The following is a 27,070-nucleotide window of genomic DNA, read 5'->3' as shown; positions in this document are numbered from 1 at the left end:
TCATAGCTCATGATGAAGCAAACAAAATATATATATATACCCTTGAGTCCCAATTTCTCACTGGTGCAAAAGGGAAATGCCTCTTTAATTTGTGCTCATTTTCTCAGTGGGAGTCTTTAGGTTTTCCCAATGAATAATGGAATCTCGTTCAGGTTGTCATGTGGATCACTCCTCAGTACAAAATGGAAATTTGGTTTGGAGAGGTAGAGGCTAAGACTCCGTACATCCATAAAGGCAGTCAGTGCCTTTGAAACTAGAATACTGGATGACTATTTCTACTAGACTGATTTTGATCTCGGTTAACGTGTCATAGTTTTCGTTGGATTTGATGGAAGACTACATTGAAGCATTCAGTCTGAACCAATTATGTGAACATTTAATGTTCCGAGGCAAGGGTTTAAAATATAATCAGCAGAATCCATTTTACCAAGATTACACTCAAGGTTTACGATTCTAGTCTTTGAAGATGTCCACACCAATCAGCTCACACACACACACACACACACACACGTGTGCAGTTTTGATACCAGTTAGCCTTGTAGCTCAATGAACAGAGAAAACAAGCTATAGAATACGGGCTTCCGCTCCACTTATGAGACAGTAATTAGTACCAACTCCTAAGGGAGTGGAGATAGACTTCACACAGCTTGGCAGTACCCCGCTCTCTTATCCTCCACAGGCAAAAACAGCAGCTGCAGGTCTCTACTTTTCACTCCTTCCCCTTACTCATTATGCTCCATCTAAACAAACCCACATCTTTGTCAAAATAGTAATTAACGCAGTTTGCAACTGCTTGGACTTGCACTCTAAACCTCAGTTTATGTTGACATCAATGCATTTTTTCCCAATTCATTTAAATGAGTCATTGTACTTTGCCCCCCCCCCCCCCCCCCTGCTAAAAAAAAACGTCAATACACCGATAGACTGCTTGGATGGGCTTTATTGACTGGCTGTTTAACAGTTGAATTTAATGACTAGTCCCATACACGCATAGCTTACCGGGTTTGTCACCCAAGGAGCCCGCCTGGGTCACCTCCATACCAGGCATGCGCACCACCCACACGTCACACTTAAATTTGATTTATTTTGATTTGAGTTGGATAATTCTGATTCTCTGTGCACTCTTCCAAGACAAGTGAAATTCCAATTCAAGAACATTCAGAGAGACCCCGACAAGTTACCACGCGGATACTTCTTATCCTGTATTCCAATAAAGGAAAGTTAAGGAACAATAATCGTTAAATGACACATGTTCACTCCAACTTTTCCATTTATATTATACTATTCCATTTATGTAGAAAGGTCAGCAAGCAGGGTTGTTGTGTTTTTTTCTCTCTTCTGCATAATTTGTCTCCACTGGACCAGTAAGTTTAATTTCCAAAGAAGAGACACTGTAATGGACAGCATTTCCATAGAGATTATGCATTTTCATAATACAGTCGGACACTGTGCCATGTGCACTGCTTTGCTGGTCCATCAGGAGATGAGCATTTGGGTGAAATGACCAAAAAGAATGTGTTTGCTTCAGCACTTTTGCTGGAATGATTGAAAGTGTGCAATGTAAGAGTGAGTGTTGTGCATCTTGTATTGCTGTTGAAACACTTTGGACTTTACAAGACTATAGCTTGTTTCATTCTATTCACTCTGTTGCTCAGATTTGTATTTTGCTTTCTGAGAGAATAATCTTGTATTCTGTTGTATTACTCCTCTTATTAGGAGTACATCTACTGACTCCCCCATATGTGAAATCATCAAGCCGTCAATAAAAGACAGTTGCAGAAGTGAGCCCTTAAATTTGGGGATTTTAAATGAGATTCTTGACCACTCTTACAATCTTACCCACTGACAATCCTCTTGCTGGATAATTTTCAGAACATTCTGTCCTGCAAAGCGCCTGGTGTAAAGGCTTCTGTCGGTGTAACCTTTTCGTGGACGCACCACATTTACTTTGAAAGAGGTGCTTTGTGACCTTATTAGTATAATGAACTATGAAAAGGTACTTTAATCCAAACCTAGGAGCCTGTAGTGTCGTTCTTTTAACAGGCTTTGAAATGTTGCCCTAGACAGATTTGGCTTGACCCATGTTAACCAGTGAGAACTCAGCAATTAATGAATTTCCGCCTCTAATGATATCTAAGCTTTGTTGTCCCTCATTGGATATTATCTTTACAGCCTAAATGTAATTTTATCTATCTACTTCCCACTCACAAATGTTGGCTTGCATGCTAAACTTTAATGTAAGTATGCATAGTTTATCAAAACTGTTTATTTCATTTTGAAATAGTTAAAGAGAGACAATTTCAGTGCCAAATTATTAATACAGCACTTAAGGGTAACATTAACTAGCCATAATTGCGCCTCTTTAGCGGGGAACTGTGGCCATTTGAATTTCTTTGACTTTAATTTTGTAATAGACGAAGAAATCGACATACCTGCTTTTTAACTGTTCAAGATTATTCATTTGGGCATTTATTTTCATTTCATTTTCTTTACTATGCACAAACATTTTATATGTCAATTCAGTACAACTCATTCCATTGTAACATGCTATCCAATGATAGTCAGAGTATTTTAAACAAGAAAATACAGTGACTCCCAATTTCTAGCCGTGTTGTGTTTTAATGTGTGTTAACTTTGTTGTCTTTGTAATGTCCTGCTGTGTTTCCGTTGAGAATCTGTGTTGTACAAGCAATGTGGCTAATACATTTCACCTCAGCAAGTGCACGATTAGCCTATTGATCCTTTCTATAGATCTCTCTGCACCTGGGGAAAAAAATAGCATACATGATCTAATTTCTGTGACAAACCAATCAAATCAATAACCCAATATGCAAATATGCTTTCAGTGCTTTACCTTGGACTAGCGTAGGTTGCTCCAAGGTTTTATTCTCAATACCTTGAAGTGATTGAAACAACATATCCATCGAGACATTGTTTATTTACTGTAGTTTGCTTTTTACTACAGACTGAAAAAGAAGTCTCAATCAGTGGACATTGCCAGCCAAGGCTTCTCCCCAACTCTGGTGCCAGCCTCGCCCCTCAACAGAGCTGCATCACCTGTTGCCAAGACAACCACCGTCCTCGCGGTGCAGGAAAATAACACCACTAATTCCCAGCGCCGCAGCCCACGTTGTGGCGAACTGAAGAGAGGCTATACCATTGGTAGGCATTTTAATTTGTCAGCTTCTGTATTGACTGATTTTGCCAGTGTGATGGACGCTCTGAAACCCTAACCTTCCAAATGACCGGCCACAGCGTTGTGATGATTTCCACAATCCGATATGAGCTCCAATTTAAGAGAAAAATCTGCCTCACAAAATAATAAAAGAAAACCTGCCTTTACAAAATAATTTTGTAAAATTAGATTTTTTCACGTTATCTTATTTTAGTGTGATGTAGTGCAGATCTACACGAATGCAAAATAAATGCACTATAATAAATATTGATTAATTCCTTTTTAACGGTATGAATTAACTCTGAGAATTATTCTTTTATATAGGCAGATTATGAATGTAGAATATTTGGTACACCACTCGTCATAATGGCCTGTCTGTATATGCCTATTCTGCACGTCACTCGTAATCATAACAGCATGGCTCCATATGGAAAATAAATTGGAGTGCCCAGGAGGCTGTTGTTAGGCTCTTAGTGTATGTCACCATGCAAGCAGCCTGGTCAGCTTGGTATGTTGTCAGCTGTATAATAACGATGATCGTATTATTTCTGAATCTGTCACATTTGCTGCAGCAAAGAATTTAATAATTGTATAATGTAGGATATGTTTTCTTTCTGTGGCATAATAATCCCACTGATTTGTTCAAACTTGTCGAGCCGTAAAAAATAGTATCAGTCCGGAAGCAAGAGCTTCCCCCCTACCATACTATAAATCTATGTTTACAATTTTTCTCACCTATTCACTGTTCAGTCCTTGTAAATTCATCTTTTTGCATAATGTTGCGATGGAACCTATCCATTATTTGCGGACACATCTCAACTGAGAGACAGTTATTTGACAATTATTTGTACGTAAAATTACTTCAATAAGAATGCATTAAATTTTTTATTTGGTTGGTAATTTCCCACAAATGGTGAGGAAATACTGTATAGTGTTCCCCACTATGGTACCAAAGCACTGCTTTTATATCGGCCATTTAGATTCTCCAACATGCATGTCGGAATTCAAGACGAAGCCAGAGAAAACCAATTCGAGCGTGCAAAGAACATACCAGACTGGCTAATGACTATATCACCATGTTGTTCTTTATGCTTACAGTTCATTTGCATGAACAGTCCAAATATCAGGATCCTGATTTGTTTTTTATTACTGCATATTCAATTTCATCTTCTTACCGAAAGTTTAAAAAGTTCTGTGAATACTATGTTTTGTCCTTACCCAAAGCTCAGCTTCCAGTGACTAGATCATAAATTTAGATTGTGTTGCATGTCCTTGCTCAGACAGTGAGCCATATAAATACACCTCTTATAATTTCAAGGTCAGGATTTCCAAAGGACCGTGTGTGATCATAGCTCAAGGGTGAGAAGAGAGCGAGAGAAGGCCTCAAGAAAGTGCTGATGTCTCACTCCTATAAGCTCACTACATACAAAGTCATCATGTATCGATGCCAGTGCCTCTGCAAGGCTCTGTTGTACTGGCCGATTGATCTGCCTTCATAGTTATCATTCCGGTTGGCAATAATCAGTGGAAGAAAACTGCAGGATAAAGATGAGGTAATGGGCACACTGTTGACATTTTTACCTTCTCTGATCATCCATTATCTGCTCAATAGCATATACAGGCAGTTTGGAAAGAGAGAGAGAAAAGATCAGGGTAGTAATAGTACGGTAATTCAGCCATTAAATGAAATGTGGCCATTTTTTTTCCTCCTCTCTACGGCATTTAACTGCATAGGCGCAAATTGTACAAGCTTTTCTAAAGCATGACTCATGGCAGTTAATCATTTGGTATGGCCAATGTTGACCTGGATAAAACTCACTGAGTTCAAGGCCTGGCTTGTGTGCACTGCCGAGAGGAATATAGTATATATATACGTATATATATACATATACTATAATATAGTATCCGTAGCATATTATGAACAATTGATTTCTGGCTGACCCCTGTCTATATTTTAAATAGCAAGAGGAGCTCTGTGGCATTTTGTTGCAGCCCCACCCCAAACCAGACAAGTTCTACTTCCAGGCTTATTCTGCAAAATTATTCCTATGGTAGATTAATAACACATGCTACATTACAAGCAATGAAATTACAATACTGATTTTTAAATATAAACCAAACTATCCTAATTGATTGCTGCCATGTCAGGACTGATCCTTTGACACGCCATATGAGTGAACAGACTGGATCTGCAGCGGTTTTTCCAGAAAAAGATACATGCACAGCAGAAATCAAGAAGCTAAGATTTCCAGGAATCTCCCTTTACCTCCCAGAAGGGTATATTGATGTTTTCCCCCGATTCCTAGCGTCTAACAGCCTATATGTTTCAGTGCCCCAGCTGACATTCACATTATTATATACATCCTTGAACTCAATGACCGAGACTCACTATTGAAACACCAAACTGCAGATAAACATCTCTCCATCTCACCGAGTCTGATGTTTGTTATTATCTGCCTCGTACCAAAACAGTTTAGATTGAATGTGTCAAAGATTGTTCCGCTTGATAGCGTTTCATGGCAACAACCCTAAAATAGTTAAGTATCAGTAGCATGTATCGGCATCCTTTACGAAACCCATTGAAATAAGCCCGGTTTCAGCAGAATAACTGATATCGGTATTCATCCGTCCCTAATAAATACAGATTAAAAACATTTGCATGAATAATGACCTTTTAAAAGGCCAGTGTATTGCATTAGTCTAAACTGATTCAAGCAATAAGTGGCTGACTATGCATACTCAGCATTGTTTCTCTATAACACCTGACAGAGCAAATGCTAATAAAAAAGACACGAGCGCGCCTTACCCTCACTCGTCAGGAGGGGTGGTTCTATGGCAGTTGTGCGACTGATTACTCCCCTGTTAGTTATTCATTGAATTTTCACTGCAGGGTCGAAGATGGGAGGTGTCTGTGCTGGGGGAGCAATACACTAACTTGCTGAGGGCTCCCATCAAAGTGTGCTTGATATGCAATTTCATGAGAAGGACTTATAGGTCGGAATTAAATCAACAGCTTTTCAATACATCAATGGCTTTGTCAGGGTCGATGTTAATTTGCTATTCTGTTGCCTTGACTTCCGATAGTAGTTTGAGTGTGGAGCACATGGCAGGACTAGTTGTTGAGATAAAATTGACATGAGAAACTAATCAGTGGGATGTTTGACGGTTATGGCCAACACTGCAGGCGAGACACCATGTTCTTTTTTTGTCCTGCTTGGGTTGTTTGTGTCTCAGATGGTGCTTCACTTGTGTTTACACATCAGGATAGTAGCCAGAGGTGTCAGTTATTTGCACGTCACATTGACGCATTGGAAAGAAACAGCAAGTCTTTAGTAGATCAAAGGTCAAATGCCTTAAGGCCCATATGATACTGAGTCTGACCAAAATAAATAGGCTTTAAATATGGTGTGCATTTGACTGCGTTCTAAGCAGTCAGCCCCCATCAGTAACCCTTATTCCAGCGTGTCAACACTTTCTCATTTTTCTTGATTTGCTCATTACTTTTTTACTTTACTCACATGTTCTCCTAAAAGAGTTTGACAAAGGGAGTTAAGCAAAGATGAAGGTGAGAAGTGACTGTGACTGTCTGCTGTTGAAGTGTCCTTGGGCAAGACACTGAAAAAACAAAAAAAAATACAAGAATGCAATGAAATGAAATAAGAAGATACACTGTATTTAAAACTGAAACTCTCTTTTTTGGACTTATTATCCAAAAGTTAGTTTAGTGTTTTTGTATCTGAGTGTAAAACACAGTTTCATTGCAGTGCTGCTGTGACTTTTCAGAGGGCCCTATTTTGGTTGACAGGCACTCTGTGGGTATTTGAGCTGAACTTTATACCCAGTCAAAAGGAAATATTTAATTTAACACGCCCTTGCTTTTACTAACCACCATGTGGGATGCAGTCATAGATGGCATCATGGCCGGTCGCTCTCTGCCAATCCTGCTTGACTTTGAATTTCCCCTACAGTATGCAGTCGATCGGCATCATCCCGTAGCATGCTCCTCCTCATTGACTTAATGAGCACAAGGGAGGAGTAGAGTGAGTGCTATATGTGCTTCTCTGTTAGCAGCAGCAGCCTCAGCCATGCCACAGTGCTTTTTGCCAGCAGAACTGCTTGTGTGCACAGAGATAAGCCTGAGCTCTCTTGCCTTGGTGCTAAGGCCGGTCACGTTGCCCCACAAAACAGCTTAGCTTCGCAATGTGATCCAATGAAAGGCTTTTTCTCTTATCCTTTTATACCTCGGCATCTTCCAACCTTTTTAGGCCTACGCTATTCTTTGTCTTCTATATTTCTCCATTCTTCCCATTTATGTGTTTGAAGGAGATTTTCCATTTTCACTGTTCCAAGCAGCTAGGGAAGGAGTAAGAGAAAGAATTACGTCTGTAATCCGACAAAAAGCTAATTTAAATATTCCGGTACAGGTTATCCTTGATTCATGCCGGCGTTCCATTTCTGCAGCTATGACATGACCTGAATTTAAAGTCCAGCTGTACCGTAGTGTATTGAAAACCTACGCAAATGCAGTAGTAAAGTCATAATTACAATATCTATTTGTACAAACATTTCTAGGCCATAAATATAAATCAAACAGACGAAAGACAATCAATTGTAGTCCCATGATGCCTTGTAATGTCCATGTTATGTCATAATTTGAGTAAATATTTCCTTGAAAACATTGTTAAGCCATAAATATAAAATATTGAGATGAAAAACACAGTGTTAATGAGCATGCCTTCTAACTAACTAACTAACTAACTAACTACCTAACTAGTACAGTGTATAACCTCAAACCCTCACATATCGGAACTCGTATGTACCCGCTGTTGTGACCTGGTGAGCAAACATACACTCCCCCGGAACATGATAGCCTACTTGAAAACCTTTTCCGTAAAGGTTAATAGTATGCTTAAGTTATTCCCACATCGGAGAAGAGCAGCTTTATCCCATAGCACTTGGTTACAGGCAGAAAATGTCACCTTTGTTTTCTATTGTATGTTCACTTCTGTTATAATTCTCTCAGTACTTTTGATGTTGTTGTCCAAACCAAGGTTAAATTCATTGAAGTAGCTTTCTAAAGTTCGGAGTAAATAGGCAATGCACATAAACAGGCTCTTTAGAAATGGTTCACTGTATTACAACACCTCAGAGGTTCGCTGATGGATTTTTGCTGCTCATGTTTCTGCCTCAGAGAAGGACAAGACAAATCAACTGCAGCTTCCATATGAGGGAATTTGGATGAACATTAGTTTGTATGAACTTTCAAAAGGTTTGTTATTGTAACTGACTGCTCAAATGGGTATTTACATTCATTATATCAGCAGCAAGGTCATGATTTAAGATGGGCAGACAGACAAGAAATAAAAAGGAACATTTATCCTCAGACTTCTTCAATGTCACGATCATCTCTATGATGCCTCTGCTGCCACACATGTCCTTCAGATATTTGCCTGACATTTGTCATTTGTAAATGTCTTTGGAGATGATCCGTGTAGCCCTTAAATCAATTCTGGGCTTTTAAGCATCTCTTGTAACCTTCATGCTTCCAAAAGGGAGCCAGCTTGTAAAAATGCTCGACATTCATCTGTTCCAAGGTTAAATGCTGATTTTTATCTCCCCCCCCCCCCCCCAAAAAAAAACACCCCACAAACTGTCATATATCACATTTTCTGTTGATCTAAATCCCTAGAAGTACCCACAACAAGGACACCAAGACGTGCAGCAAAGTTCATTCTGCTTTTATGCAAAAATAACAACAAAAAATATAAGGAAATAATCCTGCAACTGGATTTACTGCAGCGCTACAGTAAAAGAAAGCTCCGTACACAATATGTTTGTCTGCTGGTATAATTATGTACGCGGGGGGTCTCTTGGTGACCCTCTTCTTGATGGGTTCAATTTATAAATGCCACACAGCTAGTAATCTCACCGTTTCGCCACTTAGTTTGAAAAAGGGCTCCCGCTATCCTCTGCCGAGGACTGATTACATATACCTCAAATGAAGAGTAAGCAGTTTTCCACAATCAAACGCCAGGTCCAACCCTGGTATTGATTCATTTTGCAGTCGAAAGAAAACAAGCTCTGCCACTTCATATAACTGTTGATATTTGTTTCCCTTAATCTCTTGAATGTACGGGTTCTTCAGGCTGGTTTTGCTAGCACTTAAGGCAAACGTGTTTATTTTAAATTTAGCTACAAATGCACATTGGGGTTATTTTATCGAGATAAATACATTATTGTAGCTTGACCTTTCTATTCTGATCAACTGTTATTCCAAAAATTGCAGAGTTCAAGCAAAACTTCACAGTAAAATAAGTCACTCTGATCCAAGCAGCACTTGTCAGAGGTTCACTATATATTTGATTATTTTATTATTGATATGGCGAATGATAAGGATGAACTCAGCCCCTTGCCCAAAGTCAGCTGTGGGCTTGCGTTTGCCTGTTAAGAGAATGGATGGACGGACGGATGGATTACTTTGTACTATTTAAATCTACTCTATTTAGTACCAGTTGAGAAAGACCAAGGTGAGATTTTTATCAAATTCAGGATTTGACAGCAATAATAATAATAATAATAGGAGACATGGTCACAACGGTAGCATACTAACTTCCTGCAGTATGGCTAATAATGGAACATAACTTTGTAAACAACTTTATGTAAACAAACAGATGAGACAAAACATACTCGCCTCATCTGCTGATCTGCTGTTTAATTTTTGTGCAGACAACATTTGAATTGTTGCTGATAATTGGGAGGAATAACAGATGACGTGACTTTCGAAAGAGATTATGAAGAGAACCGTGCCCTTTAAGTAAATGCATATTTTTGTGCAAGGACCTTCAGGAGTTCAAGGGACTAAACTGGGGTTGAGTCGTGCTTCAAACAGACCTCACTTAGTACCTATTCACAAGCATCTTGTGCCTTGTTTGGTTCGTTCCTCATTCGTTTCCAGGCCCCACTTTATTAGAATGTCCAAAGCTGCTTATTGCACATGCTTCAGGGCCACATTTGCTATGCATTGGTTTATCCAAGAGGAAGAGTAGCTGGAGGACTGGATTTAGCCGACCAGAGCGGTACGCTGTCTTCTCATACGGGTCATTGCTTTGGACATTCACTGGATGGCGAAGCTCCGGAAAACTGTGACAAAGAAGCGTAATGGCCAAAGAAACATTCATCAGATTTGAACGATTCCCTCTTGGTCGAATCTGTAAGCACCGAGTTGGATAGATGTACGGCTGTATGGGAATAAATAGGCATGAATAAACAACCTCCGCATTTCACATTAGAAAGTTTGAAGGGGGAGGTACAGAGACAATCCACAACACTGATGCATGCTGAACGTAAGGTCGTGACCGCTGCCCTCAAGTTCCTGACAGTTTGTATTTGGGGACTTGTGTATCAGGCCGACATGGCGATGGCAGGCTGTGTGTTGGCCGTGGGCTTCATAATGCCACTTTTAATTGGTCCGTGCATGTTTTGACAACTTCTGACCATCTCGGACCCTTGGAAAGTACAGGGTGATATGATAATGTTCTCCTTATGTTGGGACTGCTAAAAAGCTGTATTTTTCAGCGAGGATTCTTGTGTAATTTCGACATCTAATTAAAGAAAACAAAAATGTCCTTTGAGTTGTCAGTCTACCTCTGTTAATGAGTTTCATTAAGCAACAAGAGTATCTAATGACATTTAGCAAGATGTTGATTACCCGCATTCTAATAGCTTTCAGATTAAATGTTAGCAAGTACAGTGGAATCCTGAAAGTCAACCGCCTCGCAAGTCAACATCTTCGAATTTCTACATAGAATGTCAGGAAATTTTTGTCCCTGTTCTCGGGCATAGCTTCGGAAACCAACCTGACTTGCAATAGAGTTCGTTCCACCTGTTGTAGTCACCGTTGGTTGGCGTTGATTGGCGGGTTGTAGACCACTGTACATGGGTCTCAAGAAAGCGCGTTATGAACTTGGCATTGAAATTCAAGTGCCGAGATTGACCATAAATTCATTTTTGAGGGATAGAGAGGCAATAAAAACTGCCAGTGTTGCTAGGAGGCTTACGAGGGGTTACCGGCCAGGTCTCAGTGGAAAAAACAAAGAAAGGAAAACACTGACAAAATGCAACCACCGGATTTTTGTTCTGGAAAGAGATTCCCCTTTCAAACAATGATCCTCACCCCCCCGCACCTCCTCTCCATCTTGGTAATAAATTCAGCGCAAAATGAATGCCAAGTTATGTAGATCTTAAATTGACTGTTTTAATGATGTGTATCTTTTTGAATTTATATTGCATCGCATTTTCGCTCTGCAATTGTGGTATAAAAAAGGTAACGTTAGGGTAAAAACTTGCAGGCCGAGAACAGATTATTGCCTTTCAGTTATTTCTAATGGGGAAAATGCTTTGGAACGCAACGGTTTCACTTCTCAACGCTCCTTCTGGAAAGACTTAGCATTAAGATAAGGTTCTACTGTTCGATCTTAATAGTCACATGCACTATGCACTCAAAACCTTAAAACTCATAAAAATAGTACCAAAATAATTTTTCAAACATTCACATTTGGCTGTCTCATTCCCGCTGATCAGCCTTGTTTTAATTTTGTTTTAAAGACTAGTGTTTATTGTTTATTTATGTGTTTATTGATTAATCCCCCCCCCTTTCTTTAATTAATTGTTTAATTAGAATAGAAAATTTACATTTAAAATTTTGGATTCCAGATAATAGGCCCACCCTGCACACTCTTGAAAGGATGCATCCTGTTAAGTGCAGCGCCCTTTAACACCTTAGATGATGTAATATGTCCCAAGCTAATGATTTAACCAACAAATTATCCATTTACTACTGTCTCCGGGGGGGGTTGGATTCATTATCCAATTTAGTGTACTTGTGGAGCGGACGATATCAGGTGATGGATGAGGAGTGTCCAGAGTGAGGACAGTTTTACAACAGACAAAGAGAGTGCAGAACCTCTTGCCACCTGTCTGTTTGCCTATAATTTCCTCTGATTCCACAGTGCACTCGGATTGTATTGCCTTTGGGGGAGACCGCAGGGTGAGGAGGCTTATGTTGCACAGTCAATGTACTTTTGTGCTCTTCTTGTAGCTTAGCGATTCATGGGAGGCTTTTTCGGCTAATAATGAAATATATGGCCCTGTCCGGGTGCAAAAGAAGGCAATTAACTCTGTCCCAAGAGTTCAAGAGAGATAACAAAGTGGGCGCTGACATAATAGAGCATTTATTTTGTGTCTTTGCCTTTGTTAAATGGCCACTCTTTTGTCAGGGTTATTGTCAAGCCTTTAGCGTAAGGCTGTGTTTTATTATATCAATATACCGCACATATGGAGCTATGGCCAAGGCCTAATGTGTGTATTAAACATTGCACATACAACACACTGGCCACCAGACTTAATATATTCCATTATACTTTATATAGAATATCTTCTCTCTGCATGTTCAGCTGAATTGATAAACAGTGTAAATGCTATGGAGACATGTGAGATGTGCACAAAAAGAAAGCAAAAGGAAGAAAGGTGGTGGTGGGTGGTCTGCCTATCGATGTGTTCCTCGTCCAAAGACAGTGGTCATCATTCGTCGAGGTGGCCTCAGACAGCACAGACAACCACAGAGGATAAATGACCATGAGCGGGGGCTGTGGAAGTGGTGGTGAAGTGAAAGATAGCTTGCTTGTGCGCCACCACTCATCGATCACCACCGGCCGCTCTGCAGACCGATCCTAAGAGGGAAACCGGGGCAACAGCAGTGGATTGAATTGTTGCAAAAGCTGGTCATTGTCAGACCTGATGGCACAAGTCGTCAGCCATCGCTTTCTTGTTCTCTGCTGCTTCTTAACATGAGCACATGATGCAAGAGGCTGGTTTCCACTCTTGTTGGTTAGCTGAAGGAAATGTTGAACTTATTTTTCTTATTCAGTCGATTCACTGAGTCTCAATTTGCTCTTTCTACCTCTTTGTTATGGTGTCATTTATTTATTTATTTATTTATTTAAAATGAATAAATCTGCAAAATGATTTGCATTGACGGAACATTTACCATTTATAGTGGCAAATCTTTTCTTTTTTTTCTCAGCACCACCCATCAGACTAGATGGAGAATGTTGGTGTCAAATGTATTTTTTTTGCGACATTTGAAGACATCATTCAAAATTAGGAGACTTGACAAACATTTCCGGCTGTCACTTCAGTGACACCAGTTACACTTATATAACCACACTGTTGAATAATTATTCCCCCAGATGATGTGGTGAATCATTGTCACAAGAAGCACACGACATTTTTTTTTTCTTCCATTCATGAATATTTGTGTCCTGCTGTTAAAGTGGAAAAACATGCTCAGCTGCTGTAGCGCTGACAGCTTTTGAGATGAACCCTCACATCCCTGAAAAGGGTCTATGAAAGATGATGGGCGAGATGTCCGGATGTCTTAGCCTGCTTCTAGTGCCACCTTAATGTCTTCATTGGTCATCATCTTGTTAATGGCTCTTGTTTAGGCCGCAGGATAACTGAGCAGAACGCTTGTGAAACACAGAGCACTTATCTGTGGTTACACTCCAGTTAAAAGAAAAAATGCCACGTGAGATCTCTCACATCTGAGAAAGCATCTCTTTTCATCAGATGGAACAAAGTTCCCTTTTAGGGGATTTCTAAAGACTAAAATACTACTGTGTTCATCTTAATTTACCTAACCACTGATCTTTACTGCTACCAGTGGAAAGTAAAGTCTCCCGTGGCACCTACTGTATGTTTGTTCCGTGAGAAAGATGTTCCTTTTGTCAGGATTAAGATGCAGCCTACCTTGCTCTCAATTTGGGAACTGCTGAGATAAACATTTATTTCCCAGTGCTGCACTCCTAGTTGATGACAAAGCATCGCAAACAAGACCCCCTCTAGGCTATTGCTGGCAGCTGTGACACTTGGTTCAATATGGATATTTGTACAGCAACATCTCAACACTTTGAAGTGATTCAAAGTATTTTTCGATGTTGCGCTTTCATGTTAGAAATGCCACAATAAAAGGAAGTGTACATTGTAATACTGCATGAGTCATTATTATGAGTAAAAAATATATATATTACTAGAAAATATTTAATGATCATACTTAATTAGCGACTGATTGTCCTGTAATGTTCAGCATTTATCAGGGAATTACGACACCAAAAATCTCATAACATTACAACTATTTTTGTAACATTGGTGCCATTTATCAGAGATTTTATCAACTCCTTGATATTTATTTGCCTGAAATCAATGAATCATAACTCAATAAAGCAGGTAATCAGTTTATGATAAAGTTAAAGATACCATTTTGAATTGGCTTCAAAGTCTTTGTCACCACAAGAAATCTATATTTGAAAAGGAGAGAGGGATCCCATTCCCTTTGTAGCCGTTACGGATGATTTGATGAGCACTCTGGGCAGCAGTACAGCAACACAATATATTAGGCAGCTCCAAAGTTCTGTGGGATGGCACTGGGCCAGTGTGACAACAGTCTGATTACACTGTCCCAGTGTAAGGTCAGAGAGAAACACAGGGTGAGATGAAATCATGTTACTGCAATTTAATGTGATTTAACACATCTATAGTTTTTCCACCAAAATGATTCAAATCTTAGTATTGCCCATCCATGTATGACAAATCACTGTGTAGTGATTTGTATGTTGCTTGAGGAGGATTAGAATACTTTTTATTTTTTTTATTTAATGAAAGGAGGTAAATGGGTGTAGTAATGTCCACGGTAAGTTAAAGATGCCCCCCAAAAGTATGATATAAATAGTAGTGGTGTGCTGTGCGTGTGGTTAAATCATTCATGTGCAGCACTCTCTTCAAAGAGATGATGCTTGATATTGGCGCACAAGGCTTTTAGCTGCATTGATCTATTGACATTTGTGGTTTGTGTATGTTGTATGTGACCCATGGACCTTCTGACATTGATTTGTCACGGTTAGATGGTCTGTCACCACAGTATGAGCTTTTTGCTGATGTTATCAGTGATATTATATTGTGATGTAAACCAGACAGAGTTAAACAGCCATCAGTTTTTCTGATCTGTGAAAAGCATTGGTTGGATTTTTTTAATTTAGGTTATTTAGTACTAAATAATATTGGGTAGGAAACAGCTGTAAATGATGTGCCTATCATTTTTTTTAAATACATGTATTCAAATGAGAATGTACCGTTACATTTGCAGTGGGGTTATATTGCATAGGGGAAAAGGTAGATGTGAGTTGTATCCTTTCAATTTTTCAATTTGATCTGAAAATAACTTGTAGGCCTTCAATACTCACTGTCTCCAGCAGATGGGGCACATTAAATATTAAACTTCTTGACTCAACTCTAAATCTTACTTTTTCAATTATTAACAGCCATCTCTTATCTTTGATGACATGAATGAATGAATGAATGAATGAATGAATGAATGAATGCGTTTGTGTAAAGTAAAGTGTCCCTTTTTGTTCACTTCCTGGAGGAATAATATTTGGATCACTAGTGATCAAACTTTAGTCGTAATTTTCTGAATTGGATTTTTTAAAATCCATCCATGCATTCATTTTCTGACCCGTATTTTCCTCAAGAAGGTCGCGGGCGTGCTGAAGCCTACGATTTTTAAAAACGACTCATAAAAACTAATTGCAATTAAAAACAATATTTTCTTGCAAAATGATTTTTTTTTTTTATATCACGGCAAAAACCCAGTCTTTGGGAAAAAAAAGTGTCAACAACAACAGAAGCACTGACTGTACCTGCATTTTATTGAAATGTGCATTGCAGTATGTACTTTATGTTTTCCGTAGCCTTTTGCAACACTGCGTAGCATAGCTGCACGATCTCCATGTATGTCAGTGTGCGCATGTGTGACGTATGTAGTTCCTGTTTAGGAATGTGTGGACTGTCTGGAACTTTGAACATCAGCATTGGGGCTCTGATCCAAACGGTGCATGATCGCGACGTTTGCAACAATCCCAAATAGTTCCTAGTAAAGTTTTGCAGCAGTTATGGACTACCGCTATATACTCTCCGTGACGGGAAACGGCGCAAGGGCTGTCAGGGACGTGATTACCCAAAGACTGTGGTCTGGATTCGGCCAAGAGGAAAACGTTGGTTACGACCCACAACTGACTGCGACAGTGCTAAATTACAGCACCGTTCACTCCAAAACGGGTTGGTGAGACGCTACGCTTTTGTTTTTGCGCATTGGATAAACTTTCATGTTGCTCCACCACCAATAACTTTGAACAATGTGTTTTATTACAACTTGTCTTTTGCATGATAATTGTTCGGAGCTAATCTGCGCTTCAAGTTTCGTGCGTGTTGACAAGATGACAACTTGTTGACAGTTGCGTCCGCCCACATATATTTCGCCAAAGTTTTTAAAGGAAGTTACTGTACACACTGCTGCAGTCTCACTCGCTATTTAAAAATTATACTGCACTGTTTTTTCCCTTTGGTAAAAGAGACGCGTCTTAAAAGACCGTTGCTGACATGTGACGTCGTAAACAATGTTGACGCCCAGCTGACGAACTGTCACTGTCAAAGAAACTTTCCAGTGAAGTTGGGGTGTTGGGTAAAAACGTAAAAAAATCCTTCCCAATCTATATTCTGTTGAATGCACCACAGTGACAAGATATTAACCTAATAAAAAATTTAAAAAAATCAACTATTCCCTCAATTTGAATTTGATACCTGCATGTTGAAAAAAAAAAGCGGCATGTTTTTTCATTATTATTGTCATTATTATTATTATTATTATCATTATATCAACAAGCATTTGCATCCTGCAGCAGGGCACTATTGTCAATACTTTGGAATTCTTTCCCGTTCTTGCTTGATGTACAATTGAATTCCTCAACAGTCTGCAGCCTCTCTTGTCGTATTTTGTGCTTAATAACATGCCCCACAATGGGAGCCGGTCTGGGCTGCTGGCAGGGCGGTCTATAGTAATCACACTAGTTTACTATGAAGCCGCAATGTTGTAATGCATGCAGAATGTGACCTGGCATTGTCTTGCTAAAGTAGCTGGACATCCCTGAAAAAGATGTTGCTTCCAAATAAGATGGACTTCTATGAACTATCTTGATAACTAAAGATAGAGGAGTAATTAAGCATTCAACAACAGTGAGTGAGAAGAGACTACATGATATGAAGACATTAATGCTAATCGCTCCCCTCATGAAATGCAGTCTCAATAGATCAAAATAAATGCTTGGGTGTACAGTATACATTTCACAGACGTTTGTCTGGAATCGCATTAGGGCGGGGCGCAACCAGCTATAAACAGCACATTAGTATTACAATATAAAATCACACAACAGATACATAAAACACGCTTGAAAATTGAAAACGAATCGGTTAAGGGTCAGCTCATCTCAGATAAGCTTGTCAGACAGCGTTTCTGGATCATGTTGATATATGGCTTTTGCTTTGCATAGTTGAGTTTGAACTTGCGTTTGTGGACATAGGAGCTCAACTGTAAACCTGGAAAGGAGAAAAAGATTTGATATTGTGGTGATCTTGAATTACACAAGATATGAACAGAGGCACTTCTTCAGCTTGCCCGAGGAAGAGGCTCTTGAGCAAACATTAGCCAATAAACAACTGCATGCGGCTAATAGAGTGGAAAAATATGGGAATAACAAAACAGAAGTCACAGTACAAACAAATGAAAGCACAACACACGAGGTTAAACACACACAACCGCTAGTCCGAGGTTACATTAACCATAAACACATATTAGCAACTATTTACAAATTGCTGCTAAGTGCTAAAGATGCTGAGATGTTCAGCACCAACTCATTCTTTTGCAACAATATCTTGCACAGCATACATTCAAGGCACAATGTCATTAGCAGCACAGCGACATCATAGTTAGCACATTTCCTTCATTATAAGGCTGCAGCTCACAATTATTTGAATTCGATTTATGTGGATTATCAGATAAAACCAGAATTAATTTCCACCCCTTTATTCAAAATCACATTATTTCAAATTGGTTGTGCAGCAAACATACAATTCCAGGTGCAGAATACTCGTGCAATTTCCTAACTGTGAAACAAACCCATTGACACGTTACAATGGTTGCACTTCTTCCCTTGTTAGTCAAGAGGACACTTAACTGAGGCATTTAGAACATTTTAAATCAGCTTGCAGTGCATACTCAAACTCCATGCAGCCTGTGAGTCGTGTCCTCAAGACTAATGGCATCTTGTTATTTTTCTGCACTAACGTGCAAGCTCCAAAGCCTTTCAAGCTCAAGTCATTGTCATGTATGACACGAGATATTTTCAGAATCTAGATTTGCAGGACAACCATAAAAATGACCTCATTTCACAGGTTCAAGTTTTCTGTACATGTGAGCATACTCTACAGAATAGCAGCCGTAAATCACAATTCCTCAACAGGATCCTGTGCTGCTCGCTCAATAAGAATATCTGATAATGCAGGGTTGTGTTTCCCATAGCTGAGCTCATCACTTCTGCTATTTATTGGAGATGTAACCTGAGAGGTTAGTGTTGGTGCCGAGACACTGCGTTGCCAGTGCTCGCTCCACGAGGAAACAGTACGGATGAAGATGCATTTATGTACCAAAAAAAGTGCACAGCATCGAAATAAATGTTGAGTTTCTCCTGAGGCAACGAGTTCATTTGCAGTATTGTGATTTAGTACCAGCAAAATATGCCCTAACTGTTAAATGTACAGTGCAGATCAAATTCATATGAGTTCAACTCTTTCTATAGATCCCTTACATATATTGGATCACATTCAAATTTCAAGCTTTATACAGGTATTGCATAAAATCATAACATTGTGAATACCGTCAATGTTGTAAACTACTGGTGTCCAACGCTGCTAATTAACTCAAAACTGCCCAAGGGTTTAAATGGTCTCCGAGTCTGGTTTAATAGCCTCCACAATCATGAGGAATATTGCTGACTTGACAAATGTCCAGAAGACAGGCAGACATTCACTAACATCCAACCTCTGCAAGGAAGTCGAGTCACAATTGGTTAGAAAATATGGCTGTAACCACAGTTCATTAGCCAAACACTCAAATACGTTGGGTAGAAAGAGATTTCCCGTCCAATGTGGGAATCCCTTTGCGTGTGATGATATTGCTCGTCATGTGGCTGCAGAGCGCACACTGTACATTCAGAACTGTTATAGCCGTGATTTTTTTTTTCTCATTCTATGTGTAGTCTCTCAGAGTTTGGAAGTCGTAGGCCAATTTTAATATCTTCCTACGTGCTCCAGACTTTAGGCAAACTTGGGTCAGTTTGGTCCGTTATTATTATTTTTTTTCTTCAATAAAACCAACCCAATTTTTGGTGTTTTTGTACAAATAATGGGTTGTTTTGTGCAACTGCGGTTTCACTGTCTTGCTGAATGACACTTCATAGGGACATGGGATTGAAACCATACATACCCAAACACCTGAGCCAATTTGTCTCATATTATATTCACAAGTGGACTCAGGCAAAAATGATTGTCCTGTAATATTCTAAATTATTTCAATGAGTTCTTTGTTTTCCTGAACTTTTGCTCTAACCATCCATCGATCCAATTTTAGTACCACTTATCCTCCTCAGTATTAACCCTTGAAAAAAAAGAAAAAACTCAGTGTGTAGTGAATTTGTGAGTTCAACTTTTTGCATTAGAAATAAACAAAGTTCTCCGTGGTATTCCGATTTATTGAAGTGCATCAATCAGCCTGTCAAGTTAGATTGGAAACACCCTCATGTCTCATTTATTCCTGGGCCCAGGCCCCCATCGCCCAGCTGTGACTTTGGTCACACAGCAATAACTGTAACATCAAATGTATGAGGATTCACAATTAGAATACATGTGACAGTAAGCTCAAGGAATACATCTTCCTTAGGGCGCTTCACAGACGAACAAGCTCTGCTCTAACATTTTTATCATGATTTGTGTAAAAAGCAAGTTTTTCCAATAATATCCACCCAGATAGTAAAAATAACCTCTTCTATAAGCCAATGTGGGGTCTTTGCCTTTATATACAATACTTTTACTCTCACAGTTTGAACTTAAATGTGCTAGATTTGCTTTTATTAAACACAATTTGTCTTTCTGACTGATTCATTTATCTATTCGCTTTCTACACTGCTTCTGTTACTACTTTTAGTATATTCAGTGATTCAGTCAATTGCATTGTTGACCAGCATTGATGTGCAAGTCACAAGTCATAACCGTCAAGTCACAAGCAAGTCACAAATCGATTTGCTTTGGGCAAGTCAAGAATTTTAAAGTCCCATGACATCTCAAGTCCTATGATGAGTCAAGTCCCAAGTTAAATCACCTTTAGGGTTGTTGGTGGTCTCCCACCTAGAGGTTGTGGGGTTCAGTCCTGAGCCCCTGTAAACATGTCCTATGTGTAGGTGACTGAGGAGACCGTTTTTAAAGTGCTTCAAATACAGTGCGTTCCTTGGAGGTTGAATTATACAAATAAACTAGACATGCATTTCACACGCCAAACAACTTAAACTTTTTTACCCCAATGAATCTGATAGCAAAACTCTCAACATAATAATTGTCCCCTTTTACAGGACAAATTGCAGTTGAGGAATTTAGAAAGGGTCTCATCTGGAGCTAAGTAAAGAGTCCACCACGGAACTCACCACTTTTATCCTATTTATAGTTTGTATTGCCAAAAGACACTCAGGACCAGTGTCCTTCCTGCAGTCACAGACATGATGACATAGTCTAAGAGGGCATGGTGCTCCTTAATGAAAGGTTTGACTAATTTACTGGCTCATTCTTGAATCATGTCAGATTCTCGTCTTTCACTTTCATCCTAACTGGAATACAAGAGTCCATGTAAACCCAGCTACCGATTGGCTTTTTTCTTTTTTAAATAACAAACCTTAACCTGCCGTGATTTTGCAAACGGGCCCCCTTTCACACTAGAGTCTCGGTCTGCTTCTCCATGGCTCAATGGCCTGCCGGCTGTCTTGACGTAGTATCAGAGGCATAACAGAAGGGCGGAAAGTTGCATCAGAGTGTTAAGTGAACACACCAGACTCACTGGCCTAGGGCTGTTTATTTTAAAAGCAGTTGTGACTGTTGGAGACACTGCCGCTGATGTTGGCATGCGCCTCATCTAAATGGTTAAAGCCTCAACCAAGGCAAGGGCTCAGCTTAATAAACGTCAGCTCTTCCGTTAATCCGAATTTGCCGGGGAGACTGAATGTTAAAGCGAGCTATGAAATCTTAAACCCAACACAAAGTCCAATTCAATGTTCAGTATGTGGAGCATGATGAGACTTGCGGGCGAATGCTTATTGTGAGTCAAATGTCAATTACTTTCACAGAGAGACATCTATATTACTGTTTAGTTTGTTCTTATGTTAGGAAGAGTAGTATTAGTTGATGGAGAACGACAGCATTTATACATCCACATTTTTCAAAGACATTCACCAAAGTGGGCTAATGCTTTGGCTGTGTACCCATTTGCACGGCAGATGTGGCTTCCCACAAAGAGATACCATTATTAAAATGCATGGCAACGCCCAAGTGTATTTTTTTTTTTCCAGTTCACCTGCAGTTGCTAAGAGCTACAAAATACACTCTTAAACAAGCCGCAGGGTTTTTGTTTGCAGGCCTCTTCTAGGGAACACAATTTGTTAGTCATGATATTGTATTAACTAGTATTAGCACGACACTTACTCCTTGTGACTGTAGCCGAGAGCTTTTAACTTCCCAACTGCTAATTTAAAAATAACAGCTGGGGTATGATACATAACCAGCAGGCAGGAAAAACAAGAGAGCAGAGGAAAATCTGCTGTTTTTATATTCCACCAGACCATGAAGTAAAGTTAGTCACATTGGCGTTTTTGCTCATGCTTTTTTGTCATTGCTATCTACAAAGTGCACGGTAACTATAGCAACCATGATTCAGATTGAGTGATTTGCTTGACAGAATTAATATTTTGAAAGTTTTAGTCTGTCTGTCTGTCTGTCTGTCTGTCTGTTTGTTTTGTGTTATACATACATATCGTCTAAGATATTAATCATATTTATATAGTTATTTAAAGATAATTAAATTCAATAAATGTTACATACATTGAATCTTAAGATCCTAGATTCTATGTCATGGAAAAGAATGTGTGCCACTGAAATGAGACAATGCTTAAATGTTGTGCTCAGCACCAATTGTAGATTAAACAGTGAGGTTTAATTTTGAAACAATCACCCCCTCACCATGTGCAAATATCTTCTGTGCAGTTATTAATGTAGCGATATTCCTTTCCACACACCATCTGCCCAGAGTAGGCTAGACCTGGGAAAAGTACAGCTCACAGGCCATTTCCAAGACACCAGCAGTCTCTGACTTCCCGATGCAGTGAAGTCAGAATAAACGAAAAATAAGTGGTGCTTTTATTTAGAAATTGTAGCTTTTATTTATTTGTGGTTGGATGATGAAATACTTTTATGTTGCCCACTTAGCAGACTTTTTCCCAGAACATCTAGTGACTATAAAGAAAGAAAGAAAGAAAGAAAGAAAGAAAGAAAGAAAGAAAGAAAGAAAGAAAGAAAGAAAGAAAGAAAGAAAGAAAGAAAGAAAGAAAGAAAGAAAGAAAGAAAGAAAGAAAGAAAGAAAGAAAGAAAGAAAGAAAGAAAGAAAGAAAGAAAGAAATCCTTCCATCCATCCATTCATCCTTCCTATCCCATCCCATGGGCTCATCAACCTGCAGGACGGTGCAAGGAGGTTTGCTGCACTTATGAGCTAGCTGGTGGCTGAAGGTGGCCATGTTGGCAATACAATCCCCGGAAACAAAGGCTGGCTCTAAAAAGATGTGGAATGTCACCTTCGTGGTAGGGAAGTAACTCGAGCTGGCTTGCCTGGACGCAAGTGCACGGATTGTGCTCCAGAACCAGTCTTCTAGAAAGGAGTTGGACTCTTTCACATGCCCCTTTAGTGGATGACGGCAAATAGGCATAGGTATACTTGATGCTCCCCTGGGCTTGGTGCCTGGATGTTAGATTAGGGTATCCTCTCTCTGCCTTCCGGTGGGGGGACAGACCGAGAAGCACAGTTGCAGTTTTGAGGGGGAAAACAAATCACATTACTTTTCCAAAATGTTTCAGCCCTACAGAGTACCTTGCCCTTTTTGGAATCATTAGAGGGAGTGCTGGAGTGGGCTGCTGTTAGGGATACTATTGTTCTACTGCAGGATGTATGGCGTGGTCTGCTGGGAATGTGGCCGAATGAAATCAGAAGTAGTATCAACTCCCACCCGCAGCATAACTTTAAGCACATCCCCAGGGGAGTCAGGGGCATTCAGTCAAATTGACCATGTTCCGTAAAGGCATTGTTGAGGCAGCCTATTGGTGTGGTCGGTGTTTGTCGTAGCGGCAATCTCCAGTCCCCTCTGTGGACAGCTCCTTCCACTTTACAACGTACCTATTGGGACTTTTTGGCTTCTCAGACATAAAAGAATTTAAAGGAAATTAGTCTACAATTAAACACATTTTGGGGAAAGTTGCAGAAACAATGTGATAACTCGTGTAAATTGTTCGGGTGAATTAAAAGAAATAAACAGCAATTGAATGAGGAAGTGAGAAAGTACTACAAAGTTTGAAGGCCCGAATATAGTTGACACAACCTTATCAACACTACAAAGATGAGTGGATGGCCACCACAAAGCAAATAACCCTCAAATTAGTTTTTAGGACTCAGGAGTAGTATTTCAACCTTATTTTCCTTTGCCTCTGTCAGCCCCAAGTTAGAGATAAAGATGAGCCACTTATTTTTATTTTTTTTTACGACCTCCCAGGAGTTTTATTCCAGCATGTTTTAACTCCAATGCCTAAGGATTCCATCCACTCTACTTTCTTCAACACTGTTCCTCCACAGATCCTTTTCTTCTATTGTCACACTTGCATGTCAACATTCACACTATCGGTACATTCACATTGCTATATCCAGACGTAGACGTATCCTCCTCTCCTCTAAGTCCTCTCAACTTTGCATCCAGAGCGTGGCTCTGATGGAGGTTACCCTGGTCTCCGCCGTGAGAGGCAGTAAAGGGAAGAAGGCGAGCTGAAATGCTTCCAATAGCTGTCATCGCTCTGTATGGTGAGCTAGAAGGAGAAAGAAAGAGAGAGTGGCAGAGGGGGACAGCGTAAGAGCACGTGTAGAAGCAGAGCGCAAAGCAAAGAGAGCGAGAGAGAGAAAGAAAGCAAGAGCGAAAAAGCTGTCCGGCGCTCACATCTCACATCGCTGGCTGGCTGGCTCCCTCCCTGTTGACGAATGAGCTGTCTACCCACGGGGCTGGGAAACGGCAGCTTGTGACAAGCTGGCGAGAGAGGAACATGAATGTAATGCGTACCTTGCCTCGCCTGCTTACAGATACCGGCCAGAAGAAGACCCCTGAGAAGAAGGATGGGAGGCGCATGTCGTTCCAGAGACCCAAAGGCACCGTCGAATATTCTGTGAGTAGCACGGGAAACAAACAAGCTCTTTATTTGTGTCATGCAGTTTGGTGGCTCTGACCATCTCCTGCTTGCATGGTGCTGCAGCTGCTTCGTGTGTGCGTCAGCTGGTGGTGGTTTCTGCTGCTCAGACTAGCTTTGCTGGGGATGTTTATGTTCACCATGTCTAACCATGCTTGCTAGCTCATCACTGAGCACAAGACGGGATTTTGCTTTTTGCATTTGCAACACGTGTACCTGAGCCTCAAACTGTTTGTGTGTTTTTGCGCCGACATTCGGGAGGAAAGCGGACTGAAAGGTTGTGGGAACTGTGTTAAACGACTTACTGCACATCTTCCTCACCAACATATCTAAAAAGAAATGGAAAATTATTAATACTTTTACCTTTCTCGACATGGAATAGATACCGACTGACAGATCGACAGCATTCCACCACATAGCTTAGCTGCGCTTGCCAATGACCTTCCAACCGCATTGTCATTTCTATTGATTTGAGCTGATGTCTAGGGGCAGGGTAGGGAAGTGTTTGTGGGGATCTCTTGTTCTGAAAATAGAGCTAGACCCTGCTCTGCTTGGTGTTCTTGAAATGACCCTCAAATGCAGCTGCAGTCAGACAGATTTTTCTCACCGCTCTCCGTGGCAACAGTGAGGAGTAGAATCACTCGGGCTCCGCTCAGTCAGTGTCTGTCTGTTGAAGAGAGCAAACGCATGGTAAACTCCACAAAACAGTTTCCTAACCTTAACCCGTTAACTCTCACTCTTCGGTCTACAGTATTTGTTTCTCAGGCTGTTTGAACAGAAATTGGTCATCTGGTCCCTTCCTTCACCTCCAAGTCTACCTTTCTAACGTGTCAGTCATTTGAGTTCTGAGACCTACTGATTGACAAGGCCCTTGCAAAATGAGTGGCAAAAAGCACTGCCACGACCCTGACATGAGCAGCAACACTAAAATCTATATGATTCTTGTCAGTCGCTCTTTTCTTTTGTACAGTTCATGTTCCTCATTATTACAACCCTGATAGTGTGCCAATGATCGTTACCTGTAGCCAGACATGCATCCGCAACTCCAGCAAGACACATCAACAAGGAATTGTGCCTTGCAGCCTCACTTGCATTGTGATGGACACTTGTGAAATTGTTTGAGAAACAGCTTTATCTTAAACTCATCTCCTGAGCCGATGAGCCAGCTGGATGCTTTTCCCTATTTTGCTCTCTGATAGATAACTTTATAATCTATCTCCCAGCTTCTACAGGAAAATGGTAGGTTTCCTCTTATGCCTCCTTATCGATGCCATCTTCCGCCCTCACCCTCTACCTCACACATGGCTTTCTTTTTCAGCCCCCCTTTTTTTTTTTAATTGAGAAATAACCTGAACAGCTACAGCCCGTCTGCCTAGACCAGGGGTGGGCAAACTACGGCCCGCGGGCCACATCCGGCCCACGGGACCGTTTAATCCGGCCCGCCGACCCTGAACAAATTGTATTATTAAACTTTTTTTTTTTTTGGTCATTTTGCCTGCAATGACTGCGTTTCCCCAGTAGATGGCGAAGCGCTCGCCTGCGCATTCACTACCGGAAGCCGTGTCAGAAAGCTTGGCGCACACTCACAAGTGCGTGTACGTACTCAGTAGTACGGACATGGCGCACTCTCGCTCTATTCGTATCAGTCCCGAATTTAGATCGTGGGCTGTGACATCTGCATTCTTGTAATTCGCGCGCTGAGCTTTCAGATGCAGTTTTGCGCTAAAGCCGCCCACAAACCTTCCCCTGGAATCCTTCCATTAAAATGAGTCGCCCAAGGAAAAGCAGTGCCGAGCGTTTAAAAGAGAGTGGCCAATTTGGCTCGACGTACGCGACGTGACGTTCAGCCACATCAACATCAACCCATCACAGATCGAGGTAAACGGACCAACACCTCGGATCTCTCCTAAGAATTGCCACAACAAATTTTACTCCAGACTATGACGCACTAGCAAAAAAGGGAGACCAACAACACTGTTCCCACTGAAAATGAACGGGAGGCTCTCAAGTTTATTGTAAAAAAATGCATTTTGAATATGATTTGTACACATAGCAGGGATTGAAACTAGCGACCATTCTCATTTTCAAACAATGCAGGATGCTCAAGGACATTGATGCACCACCTATTTGCGACTAATCTTAACCTGTAAAGTTCTTAAGGCTTACTTTAAGGAAGTGTTTCCCGTTTCCTCACCTCTGTTACCAAGTGTTTGTGAGTTAAAACTCTGCTCTGATTTTCAGATACCCCTCACCGTGTTGCTGTTTTGATGACTTTATTTGGATGTATGCTTTCACCGATTCTTCAAGATGATATATTTGGTCAGAATGTTTGCCGTTTGATGTGATCTCATAAGATAAACATCTTTCATTAATCTGACCTGCAGGCACTGAAGTGATGGAGACTGTTATTCATAATAA

At 40.3% G+C, this 27,070-nt stretch overlaps 1 protein-coding gene and 1 long non-coding RNA gene across 4 annotated transcripts in view; both read left to right on the top strand.

Moving 5' to 3' along the window:
• Positions 1-3,156, top strand: part of LOC133160518 (uncharacterized) — a 32,747-nt gene extending 29,591 nt beyond the window's left edge. Inside the window, exon 3 of the long non-coding RNA XR_009715917.1 lies at positions 2,966-3,156. This is a non-coding gene — a long non-coding RNA (uncharacterized LOC133160518). The remainder of the gene's footprint in view (positions 1-2,965) is intronic.
• Positions 3,157-16,030: 12,874 nt separating this feature from the next.
• Positions 16,031-27,070, top strand: part of oxr1a (oxidation resistance 1a) — a 40,915-nt gene continuing 29,875 nt past the window's right edge. For 2 of the 3 annotated variants that reach the window (XM_061288229.1, XM_061288228.1), the window contains exons 1-2: positions 16,031-16,345; positions 24,549-24,631. In XM_061288229.1, coding sequence (XP_061144213.1) covers positions 16,180-16,345; positions 24,549-24,631 — 249 coding nt within the window. In that variant the 5' untranslated portion in view covers positions 16,031-16,179. Of the gene's footprint in view, positions 16,350-24,548; positions 24,632-27,070 lie in introns of all 3 variants that reach the window. The other variant, XM_061288230.1, reaches the window with a different exon arrangement.

This window comes from Syngnathus typhle, linkage group LG10 (assembly GCF_033458585.1).
Source record: "Syngnathus typhle isolate RoL2023-S1 ecotype Sweden linkage group LG10, RoL_Styp_1.0, whole genome shotgun sequence".
NCBI lineage: Eukaryota > Metazoa > Chordata > Actinopteri > Syngnathiformes > Syngnathidae > Syngnathus > Syngnathus typhle.
This window is presented reverse-complemented; position numbering and strand designations above follow the sequence as displayed.